This window comes from Pseudophryne corroboree, chromosome 9 (genome assembly GCF_028390025.1).
Source record: "Pseudophryne corroboree isolate aPseCor3 chromosome 9, aPseCor3.hap2, whole genome shotgun sequence".
Lineage (NCBI taxonomy): Eukaryota > Metazoa > Chordata > Amphibia > Anura > Myobatrachidae > Pseudophryne > Pseudophryne corroboree.
In genome coordinates this window covers 540,829-553,118 of record NC_086452.1, presented here as the reverse complement: position 1 = coordinate 553,118, position 12,290 = coordinate 540,829, and the positions used below count along the sequence as shown (strand labels likewise).

General features: G+C 48.7%; 1 protein-coding gene across 3 annotated transcripts in view; it reads right to left on the bottom strand.

Moving 5' to 3' along the window:
- ZFYVE9 (zinc finger FYVE-type containing 9) overlaps positions 1-12,290 on the bottom strand; it is a 418,761-nt gene that overhangs the window by 164,686 nt on the left and 241,785 nt on the right. For all 3 annotated transcript variants that reach the window (XM_063938878.1, XM_063938877.1, XM_063938876.1), the window contains one exon: positions 9,969-10,080. In XM_063938878.1, the coding sequence (XP_063794948.1) occupies positions 9,969-10,080 (112 nt within the window). The remainder of the gene's footprint in view (positions 1-9,968; positions 10,081-12,290) is intronic.

The following is a 12,290-nucleotide window of genomic DNA, read 5'->3' as shown; positions in this document are numbered from 1 at the left end:
GAGGACAGGACCTACTAGCCCTTTGGAGAGACAGAGGGAGAGTTTGCCAGCACACACCAAAAACGCTATAATTATATAGGGACAACCTTATATAAGTGTTTTCCCTTATAGCATCTTTTTTATTTCTAACGCCAAATTAGTGCCCCCCCTCTCTGTTTTAACCCTGTTTCTGTAGTGCAGTGCAGGGGAGAGCCTGGGAGCCTTCCCTCCAGCCTTTCTGTGAGGGAAAATGGCGCTGTGTGCTGAGGAGATAGGCCCCGCCCCTTTTTCGGCGGCCTCGTCTCCCGCTCTTAACGGATTCTGGCAGGGGTTAAATATCTCCATATAGCCCCCGGAGGCTATATGTGAGGTATTTTTAGCCAAAAAAGGTTTTCATTTGCCTCCCAGGGCGCCCCCCTCCCAGCGCCCTGCACCCTCAGTGACTGCCGTGTGAAGTGTGCTGAGAGGAAAATGGCACACAGCTGCAGTGCTGTGCGCTACCTTAAGAAGACTGAGGAGTCTTCTGCCGCCGATTCTGGACCTCTTCTCGTTTCAGCATCTGCAAGGGGGCCGGCGGCGAGGCTCCGGTGACCATCCAGGCTGTACCTGTGATCGTCCCTCTGGAGCTAATGTCCAGTAGCCAAAGAAGCCAATCCATCCTGCACGCAGGTGAGTTCACTTCTTCTCCCCTAAGTCCCTCGTTGCAGTGATCCTGTTGCCAGCAGGACTCACTGTAAAATAAAAAACCTAAGCTAAACTTTTCTAAGCAGCTCAGGAGAGCCACCTAGATTGCACCCTTCTCGGCCGGGCACAAAAATCTAACTGAGGCTTGGAGGAGGGTCATAGGGGGAGGAGCCAGTGCACACCACCTGATCCTAAAGCTTTACTTTTTGTGCCCTGTCTCCTGCGGAGCCGCTATTCCCCATGGTCCTTTCAGGAACCCCAGCATCCACTAGGACGATAGAGAAATATAATAATAAAACTAAAGCATGGGGCTGTTTAAAAGCAGCCTCACTGTCTAACGGTGCATCTGGCTCCTGCCGGCACTAGCGCAAAACTGAAGTCCCTGAGATAGGGGCGGGGTATAAGGAGAGAGGACCGAAGCATCTTGGGAGAGCAAAAAGCTTTAAATGTCTCATACCAGTCCTCTAAACAACCTACACCCCGATGTTCCCTGTGGAGACTATGGACCCTGAAGAAGAAAGGGAGTTTATAAAAAGAACCTCCACAGGGAGCCCGTGTGTTGAACACTTGATAAGGACTGACCATGGAGTTTAATCTTCTGCCAGGTAATTGAAGAATGGCAGATCCCCACTGTGAAGATTTGCCCCCAGCTGGTGCTGGTAGGAACGGAGAAGTCACAAATTGTTAAGTGGTGGAGGTCACTTTGGGTGTGGCCAATCCTTTCAGGCATTTCAATTGTAAATATCTGTATAAACGAGGGTGGTTCAATACGTAAAGTAACAAGACCTCTCACGTGTGTAATGTTCTCTATTCCATTATAATTCCCCGCCAGGCTTCCCCTCATGGCCATTACAATGCGCCTCCTATCAGATGATGGCAGGGCATGGTGGAAACACGAGGTGCGCAGTGTGATCAGATTTCTGTGGGTGCATCAGCCGCTGACATCCAAAGCCAACTAGCTGCGGTGTACGGTGATAACGTCAGGTCACGGAATCAGGACTGGTGCACATCCTTTGATAATGGCAGGACAGACGCTCAAGATGAGCCGCGCGCATCCAACCCGATGACCGTTTGTGCTGCACTGAGAGTCTGATTCAGGAGGACGTTTTGTCTTCTGCGCATGTGGGAAACCATCTTGTTACTATTTTAGAGTGCCACGATGGTATACGGACATGTTGCACTTAGCTCCCAAGACCCCGTGAGTATCCTGCAGGACCTGCACCCAAGGCACTGTTCTGCCTCACCGGCTGGTGAGGTGTCTGCGTCACTCAAGCTCAGCTCCATCCGGAATACTTCAGTGTATATAACAGTAAGTACGTCTGTACAAACTACTTCTGCTACACTCCGGGGCGTGGTCTAGCCAGGAAACCAGCAAAAGACATATATCCTGAGCTCCTGCAGTATCCTGTATAACATAAGGTATTTTACCCCACACGCGACCTGTACCACATCAGACGGTGTTTATCTATACTGCGGGCACTCTCCGGATCAGCTTAATTGGTGCTGCAAAGTCGGGGGTGGGAGAAATCCCTTTCTGCAGGCTATGGATATCTCCTTACAGAGAATACTCCTGGCTATTCATGCCACTACTCAACAGCTCCTGAACAAGTTTGCTGCCATATATGTGGTTACCCCCTCTCCTTCTTGCCTATCTGAGGAATGTATCGGAGAAAATGCTGAGGATCGGTCTCTAAATTATAATACTACAATTCCCATTGCCCCTGAGGCTGATTATACTGTGGACTCGAGTCTTCTGGTGGTTCTGTCCAAATCAGAGATTTCTTGGTTCGTCAAACCTGGATGTTGTTCTGATGCTGATGGTCCCTCATTGGTTCCTACTATGTCTCTGTTGAAGATCTTACGACCCGGGGACTTACCATCTATATTTGCCGGATGCTTTAATGTTTATTCACGATCACCCTGGGATGGAGCTGGTTTTATATTTTTGCTCTGTCGGGGAGCTGAACTTTGGGGGTCATTCCGAGTTGTTCGCTTGCAAGCTGCTTTTAGCAGCATTGTACACGCTAAGCCGCAGCCTACTGGGAGTGAATCTTAGCTTCTTAAAACTGCGAACGAAAGATTCGCATTATTGCGAAAACACATCTCTGTGCAGTTTCTGAGTAGCTCGAGACTTACTCGGCATCTGCGATCAGTTCAGTGCTTGTCGTTCCTGGTTTGACGTCACAAACACACCCAGCGTTCGCCCAGACACTCCTCCGTTTCTCCAGCCACTCCCGCGTTTTTCACAGAAACGGTAGCGTTTTTTCCCACACACCCATAAAACGGCCTGTTTCCACCCAGAAACACCCACTTCCTGTCAATCACATTACGATCACCAGAACGAAGAAAAAAACGTGAGTAAAATTCCTAACTGCATAGCAAATTTACTTGGCGCAGACGCAGTGCGGACATTGCGCATGCGCACTAAGCGGAAAATCGCTGCGATGCGAAAATATTTACCGAGCGAACAACTCGGAATGACCTCCTTTGGCCAGACTAATGACTATTTATACACCACCTTAGTATTGGAGATGCCTCATCCATCTCTGGATACTCCCTTTTTTCTGGTTGCTGTGGTATATATGTACATGTATTCTGTTTTTTGTTTTTTTCCCCCTTAATATACAGTGGTACTATTTTCCTAGATTAGAAAGGTCTACGTACTGTATACCCAGGCTTGGACAGGCTCATAGGGGTACAGGGGAAACCACCGGTGGGCCCCACTGCCTACATGCCCCAGTCCGACACTGTGTATACCCCATTTCTCTGACGTCCTAGTGGATGCTGGGACTCCGTCAGGACCATGGGGAATAGCGGCTCCGCCGGAGACAGGGCACAAAATTTAAAAGTTTGACCACTAGGTGGTGTGTACTGGCTCCTCCCCCTATGACCCTCCTCCAAGCCTCAGTTAGGTTTTTGTGCCCGTCCGAGCAGGGTGCAATCTAGGTGGCTCTCCTAAAGAGCTGCTTAGAAAAAGTTTGTTAGGTTTTTTATTTTCAGTGAGTCCTGCTGGCAACAGGATCACTGCAACGAGGGACTTAGGGGAGAAGAAGTGAACTCACCTGCGTGCAGGATGGATTTGCTTCTTAGGCTACTGGACACTAGCTCCAGAGGGACGATCACAGGTACAGCCTGGATGGGTCACCGGAGCCGCGCCGCCGACCCCCTTGCAGATGCCGAATAGAGAAGAGGTCCAGAAACCGGCGGCAGAAGACGTCTCAGTCTTCATGAGGTAGCGCACAGCACTGCAGCTGTGCGCCATTGCTCTCCGCACACTTCACACCAGCGGTCACTGAGGGTGCAGGGCGCTGGGGGGGGCGCCCTGGGCAGCAATGTAATATACCTATTCTGGCTAAAATATATCACATATAGCCCCTGGGGCTATATGGATGTATTTAACCCCTGCCAGGTTCCAAAAAAAACCGGGAGAAGAAGCCCGCCGAAAAGGGGGCGGGGCCTATTCTCCTCAGCACACAGCGCCATTTTCCTGCCCAGCTCCGCTGCGAGGAAGGCTCCCAGGACTCTCCACTGCACTACAGAAACAGGGTAAAAACAGAGAGGGGGGGGCACTTATTGGCGATATTTATAATATTTGAGCTGCTATAAAGGGAACACACTTATTAAGGTTGTCCCTATATATATTTATAGCGCTTGGGTGTGTGCTGGCAAACTCTCCCTCTGTCTCCCCAAAGGGCTAGTGGGGTCCTGTCTTCTATCAGAGCATTCCCTGTGTGTCTGCTGTGTGTCGGTACGTGTGTGTCGACATGTATGAGGACGATGTTGGCGTGGAGGCGGAGCAATTGCCTGTAATGGTGATGTCACCCCCTAGGGAGTCGACACCAGAATGGATGGCTTTGTTTATGGAATTACGGGATAGTGTCAGCACGCTACAAAAGTCGGTTGACGACATGAGACAGCCGGCAAACCAGTTAGTACCTGTCCAGGCGTCTCAGACACCGTCAGGGGCTGTAAAACGCCCTTTACCTCAGTTGGTCGACACAGACCCAGACACTGACTCTGAATCCAGTGTCGACGGTGAAGAAACAAACGTATTTTCCAGTAGGGCCACACGTTATATGATCACGGCAATGAAGGAGGCTTTGCATATCTCTGATACTGCAAGTACCACAAAAAGGGGTATTATGTGGGGTGTGAAAAAACTACCGATAGTTTTTCCTGAATCAGAGGAACTGAATGAAGTGTGTGATGAAGCGTGGGTTACCCCAGATAGAAAACTGCTAATTTCAAAGAAGTTATTGGCATTATACCCTTTCCCGCCAGAGGTTAGGGCGCGCTGGGAAACACCTCCTAGGGTGGATAAGGCGCTCACACGCTTATCAAAGCAAGTGGCGTTACCGTCTCCTGATACGGCCGCCCTCAAGGATCCAGCTGATAGGAGGCTGGAGAATACATTAAAAAGTATATACACACATACGGGTGTTATACTGAGACCAGCAATCGCCTCAGCCTGGATGTGCAGTGCTGGCGTGGCTTGGTCGGAGTCACTGTCTGAAAATATTGATACCCTGGATAGGGACAGTATTTTACTGACTATAGAGCAGTTAAAGGATGCATTTCTTTATATGCGAGATGCACAGAGAGATATTTGCACTCTGGCATCAAGAGTAAGTGCGATGTCCATATCTGCCAGAAGAAGTTTATGGACGCGCCAGTGGTCAGGTGATGCGGATTCCAAACGACATATGGAAGTATTGCCGTATAAGGGGGAGGAATTATTTGGGGTCGGTCTATCGGATCTGGTGGCCACGGCAACGGCCGGAAAATCCACCTTTTTACCCCAGGTCACCTCCCAGCAGAAAAAGCCGCAGTCCTTTCGTTCCTATAAGAACAAACGAGCAAAAGGACATTCCTATTTGCCCCGAGGCAAAGGAAAGGGTAAGAGACTGCAACAAGCAGCTCCTTCCCAGGAGCAGAAGCCCTCCCCGGCTTCTACAAAGGCGTCAGAATGACGCTGGGACCTTACAAGCAGACTCAGGGGTGGTGGGGGGTCGCCTCAAACATTTCAGCGCACAGTGGGCTCACTCGCAGGTGGACCCCTGGATCCTGCAGGTAGTATCTCAGGGTTACAGGTTGGAATTCGAGAAGTCCCCTCCTCGCCGTTTCCTAAAGTCTGCTTTGCCAACGTCTCCCTCCGACAGGGCGACGGTATTGGAGGCCATTCACAAGCTGTATTCTCAGCAGGTGATAGTCAAGGTACCCCTCCTACACCAAGGGTACCTCAGGTTCGTGGTCCAAAACTGTCATTATCAGTTTCAGACGCTGCCGTTTGGATTGTCCACGGCACCCCGGGTCTTTACCAAGGTAATGGCCGAAATGATGATCCTTCTTTGAAGAGAAGGAGTCTTAATTATCCCTTACTTGGACGATCTCCTGATAAGGGCAAGATCCAGAGAACAGCTGGAGGTCGGAGTAGCACTAACCCAAGTAGTGCTCCAACAACACGGGTGGATTCTGAATTTTCCAAAATCCCAACTGATCCCGACGACACGTCTGTTGTTCCTAGGGATGATTCTGGACACTGTTCAGAAAAAGGTATTTCTTCCGGAGGAGAAAGCCAGGGAGTTATCCGATCTAGTCAGGAACCTCCTAAAACCAGGAAAAGTATCTGTGCATCAATGCACAAGAGTCCTGGGAAAAATGGTAGCTTCTTACGAAGCGATTCCATTCGGCAGATTCCATGCACGAACTTTTCAGTGGGATCTGCTGGACAAATGGTCCGGATCGCATCTGCAGATGCATCAGCGGATAAAATTGTCCACAAGGACAAGAGTGTCTCTGCTATGGTGGTTGCAGAGTGCTCATCTGTTAGAGGGCCGCAGATTCGGCATACAGAACTGGGTCCTAGTGACCACGGATGCCAGCCTGAGAGGCTGGGGAGCGGTCACACAGGGAAGAAACTTCCAGGGCGTGTGGTCAAGCCTGGAGACGTCTCTTCACATAAATATACTGGAGCTAAGAGCAATCTACAATGCTCTAAGCCTGGCAAAACCTCTGCTTCAGGGTCAGCCGGTGTTGATTCAGTCGGACAACATCACGGCAGTCGCCCACGTAAACAGACAGGGCGGCACAAGAAGCAGGAGGGCAATGGCAGAAGCTGCAAGGATTCTCCGCTGGGCAGAAAATCATGTGTTAGCACTGTCAGCTGTGTTCATCCCGGGAGTGGACAACTGGGAAGCAGACTTCCTCAGCAGACACGATCTGCACCCGGGAGAGTGGGGACTTCATCCAGAAGTCTTCCACATGATTGTGGTCCATTGGGAAAGACCAATGGTGGACATGATGGCGTCCCGCCTCAACAAAAAACTGGACAGGTATTGCGCCAGGTCAAGAGACCCTCAGGCAATAGCTGTAGACGCTCTGGTAACACCATGGGTGTACCAGTCAGTGTATGTGTTTCCTCCTCTGCCTCTCATACCAAAAGTACTGAGAATTATACGGCAAAGGGGAGTAAGAACGATACTCGTGGCTCCGGATTGGCCAAGAAGAACTTGGTACCCGGAACTTCAGGAGATGCTCACGGAAGATCCGTGGCCTCTACCTCTAAGACGGGACCTGCTTCAGCAGGGACCGTGTCTATTCCAAGACTCACCGCGGCTGCGTTTGACGGCATGGCGGTTAAACGCCGAATCCTAAGGGAAAAAGGCATTCCGGAAGAGGTCATCCCTACCCTGGTAAAAGCCAGGAAGGAGGTGACTGCACAACATTATCACCGCATTTGGAGAAAATATGTTGCGTGGTGTGAGGCCAGGAAGGCCCCGACGGAGGAATTTCAACTGGGTCGATTCCTACATTTCCTGCAAACAGGATTGTCTATGGGCCTCAAATTAGGGTCCATTAAGGTTCAAATTTCGGCCCTGTCGATTTTCTTCCAGAAAGAATTGGCTTCAGTTCCTGAAGTCCAGACTTTTGTAAAAGGAGTACTACATATACAGCCCCCGGTTGTGCCCCCAGTGGCACCGTGGGATCTTAATGTAGTTTTGGATTTTCTCAAATCCCATTGGTTTGAGCCACTCAAATCGGTGGATTTGAAATATCTTACATGGAAAGTAACCATGCTACTGGCCCTGGCTTCAGCCAGGAGAGTGTCAGAATTGGCGGCTTTATCGTATAAAAGCCCATATCTGATTTTCCATTCGGACAGGGCAGAACTGCGGACGCGTCCTCACTTTCTGCCTAAGGTGGTTTCAGCGTTTCACCTGAACCAGCCTATTGTGGTGCCTGCGGCTACTAGCGATTTGGAGGATTCCAAGTTGCTGGACGTTGTCAGAGCATTGAAAATATATATTTCAAGGACGGCTGGAGTCAGAAAATCTGACTCGCTGTTTATACTGTATGCACCCAACAAGCTGGGTGCTCCTGCTTCTAAGCAGACGATTGCTCGTTGGATTTGTAGCACAATTCAACTTGCACATTCTGTGGCAGGCCTGCCACAGCCTAAATCTGTGAAAGCCCATTCCACAAGGAAGGTGGGCTCATCTTGGGCGGCTGCCCGAGGGGTCTCGGCATTACAACTCTGCCGAGCAGCTACGTGGTCAGGGGAGAACACGTTTGTAAAATTCTACAAATTTGATACCCTGGCTAAGGAGGACCTGGAGTTCTCTCATTCGGTGCTGCAGAGTCATCCGCACTCTTCCGCCCGTTTGGGAGCTTTGGTATAATCCCCATGGTCCTGACGGAGTCCCAGCATCCACTAGGACGTCAGAGAAAATAAGATTTTACTTACCGATAAATCTATTTCTCTTAGTCCGTAGTGGATGCTGGGCGCCCATCCCAAGTGCGGATTGTCTGCAATACTTGTACATAGTTATTGTTACAAAAAAATCGGGTTGTTATTGTTGTGAGCCGTCTGTTCAGAGGCTCCTACGTTTGTCATACTGTTAACTGGGTTCAGATCACAAGTTGTACGGTGTGATTGGTGTGGCTGGTATGAGTCTTACCCGGGATTCAAAATCCTTCCTTATTGTGTACGCTCGTCCGGGCACAGTATCCTAACTGAGGCTTGGAGGAGGGTCATAGGGGGAGGAGCCAGTACACACCAACTAGTGGTCAAACTTTTAAATTTTGTGCCCTGTCTCCTGCGGAGCCGCTATTCCCCATGGTCCTGACGGAGTCCCAGCATCCACTACGGACTACGAGAAATAGATTTATCGGTAAGTAAAATCTTATTTTCTTTACATTCCTGTTAATGCCTACTGTATGATATTTATTCTGTGTCTGAGGCAATAAGCAGAGTTCTGTTGACTCTTGCTTTGGGTTCTTCAGCACACATTGATTCCATACATTACTCTAACATCTGGAAGGCTGTTTGTATGTCCGCACTACTGTATGTGGGGAGGAACGTTACGCCCTTTATTCTGAGAGAGTTGGCCCTATCCTAGTTGGAGCTATTAGTATTTTGCCCCTGTCAGTTATTTCTTTTAATTTCCTTCATTGAGGGGGGAGGTGTTTAGATAGATAGCGTATTTAGTGGGGGTAGGGGTTACTTGTTTCGGGATCCAGGTATACCTAGGTTGGGGGTAGGTTATACAGGGTGGGGGGTTATGGGGAGGGTTGCTTTGGGTAAAGTTTGAGTAGTTTAATGGGGGGGGGTTGGGGATCCAGGTATACCTAGGTTGGGGTTAGGCTATACAGGGTGGGGGGCTCTGAGGTGGCTTGTTTTGGGAGGTTTAGTCTTAGTTATATATTGCAGGGTTTTGTGTTTTGTCTCTATGTATGGCAGATATTTTAGGATTTTAATTATTTTTCATTTTAATCTGTATAATTATGCGAGTGTTTTATTTATGGTCTGCAGTGCCGATACTTCTGTATTTTTCTATGCCCCATGTGTCTTTTACTTTATCCTTGATGTGTGAGCTCACATGGCGCCTGTGGGTTCTCACTGCTTATTGTTATACTGTGGGGTGTATTGTACATCCTAATCTATTAGATGTGTACTGTACCTATATTCTGTGTCTATTGTCTGACCGGACTTTTACTTGCATACTTTATTATACCTGCCATTACGGTTTATCATTATTTTTGTTTTTTTGTTTTATTGGGATGTTAATTTAAAACTTTCAGTAAACAGTACACAACTTAAAACTTCTGCTACACTCCACATAAAGCAAACATCCGAGGAAGAATTGGTGCAGCTGGTCTCTGCTTGTTTGCTGCTATAATCTGAATTCTGCCACCAACAGCACAATGCATTAATGACACAGATTTACTATAGACACTCCACTTGCTACTGAACCACTACCTTGTTTTAAATTGAAAAATAAAAATAATATGTAACCCCAAATCACCTCCTTTCACGCCAGTAGAGATCAGAATAGGTGGAAGACCATCTTCTGGTATAAGGTTCATTGCACTGCCGACCTGAGTAATACTGCCGCAAAACCCAGATGTGGTCTCAGCCTAAAAAGGACACAGAAAATATGGAGATGAGATCGGAGGAATTAGAACAAGAGAAACATGGCTGATTCTTCATCTAGCTAGAGAAATCACAATCTAATCTAATCCAAAAATTTCATACAGAGAGGATACAAGAATTGCCACAGCAGCTCAAAAAAAATAAGAATTTACTTACCGATAATTCTATTTCTCATAGTCCGTAGTGGATGCTGGGGACTCCGAAAGGACCATGGGGAATAGCGGCTCCGCAGGAGACTGGGCACAAAAGTAAAAAGCTTTAGGACTACCTGGTGTGCACTGGCTCCTCCCCCTATGACCCTCCTCCAAGCCTCAGTTAGGATACTGTGCCCGGACGAGCGTACACAATAAGGAAGGATTTTGAATCCCGGGTAAGACTCATACCAGCCACACCAATCACACCGTACAACTTGTGATCTGAACCCAGTTAACAGCATGATAACAGAAGGAGCCTCTGAAAAGATGGCTCACAACAACAATAACCCGATTTTGTAACAATAACTATGTACAAGTAATGCAGACAAACCGCACTTGGGATGGGCGCCCAGCATCCACTACGGACTATGAGAAATAGAATTATCGGTAAGTAAATTCTTATTTTCTCTAACGTCCTAGTGGATGCTGGGGACTCCGAAAGGACCATGGGGATTATACCAAAGCTCCCAAACGGGCGGGAGAGTGCGGATGACTCTGCAGCACCGAATGAGAGAACTCCAGGTCCTCCTCAGCCAGGGTATCAAATTTGTAGAATTTAGCAAACGTGTTTGCCCCTGACCAAGTAGCTGCTCGGCAAAGTTGTAAAGCCGAGACCCCTCGGGCAGCCGCCCAAGATGAGCCCACTTTCCGTGCGGAATGGGCTTTAACAGATTTTGGTTGTGGCAGGCCTGCCACAGAATGTGCAAGCTGAATTGTACTACAAATCCAACGAGCAATCGTCTGCTTAGAAGCAGGAGCACCCAGCTTATTGGGTGCATACAGGATAAACAGCGAATCAGATTTTCTGACTCCAGCCGTCCTGGAAACATACATTTTCAGGGCCCTGACTACGTCCAGCAACTTGGAATCCTCCAAGTCCCTAGTAGCCGCAGGCACCACAATAGGCTGGTTCAAGTGAAAAGCTGAAACCACCTTAGGGAGAAATTGAGGACGAGTCCTCAATTCTGCCCTGTCCGTATGAAAAATTAGGTAAGGGCTTTTATAGGATAAAGCCGCCAATTCTGAGACACGCCTGGCTGAAGCCAGGGCTAACAGCATGACCACTTTCCATGTGAGATATTTTAAGTCCACAGTGGTGAGTGGTTCAAACCAATGTGATTTTAGGAATCCCAAAACTACATTGAGATCCCAAGGTGCCACTGGAGGCACAAAAGGAGGCTGTATATGCAGTACTCCCTTGACAAACGTCTGAACTTCAGGAACAGAAGCCAGTTCTTTTTGGAAGAATATTGACAGGGCCGAAATTTGAACCTTAATGGACCCTAATTTGAGGCCCATAGACAGTCCTGTTTGCAGGAAATGCAGGAAACGACCCAGTTGAAATTCCTCTGTAGGGGCCTTCCTGGCCTTGCACCACGCAACATATTTACGCCAAATACAGTGATAATGTTGTACGGTTACATCCTTCCTGGCTTTGATCAGGGTAGGGATGACTTCATCCGGAATGCCTTTTTCCTTCAGGATCCGGCGTTCAACCGCCATGCCGTCAAACGCAGCCGCGGTAAGTCTTGGAACAGACATGGTCCCTGCTGGAGCAGGTCCTTTCTTAGAGGTAGAGGCCACGGGTCTTCCGTGAGCATCTCTTGAATTTCCGGGTACCAAGTCCTTCTTGGCCAATCCGGAGCCACGAGTATAGTCTTTACTCCTCTCCTTCTTATGATTCTCAGTACTTTTGGTATGAGAGGAAGAGGAGGGAACACATACACTGACTGGTACACCCACGGTGTTACCAGAGCGTCCACAGCTATTGCCTGAGGGTCCCTTGACCTGGCGCAATATCGGTCCAGTTTTTTGTTGAGGCGGGACGCCATCATGTCCACCTTTGGTTTTTCCCAACGGTTCACAATCATGTGGAAGACTTCTGGGTGAAGTCCCCACTCCCCCGGGTGAAGATCGTGTCTGCTGAGGAAGTCTGCTTCCCAGTTGTCCACTCCCGGAATGAACACTGCTGACAGTGCTATCACATGATTCTCCGCCCA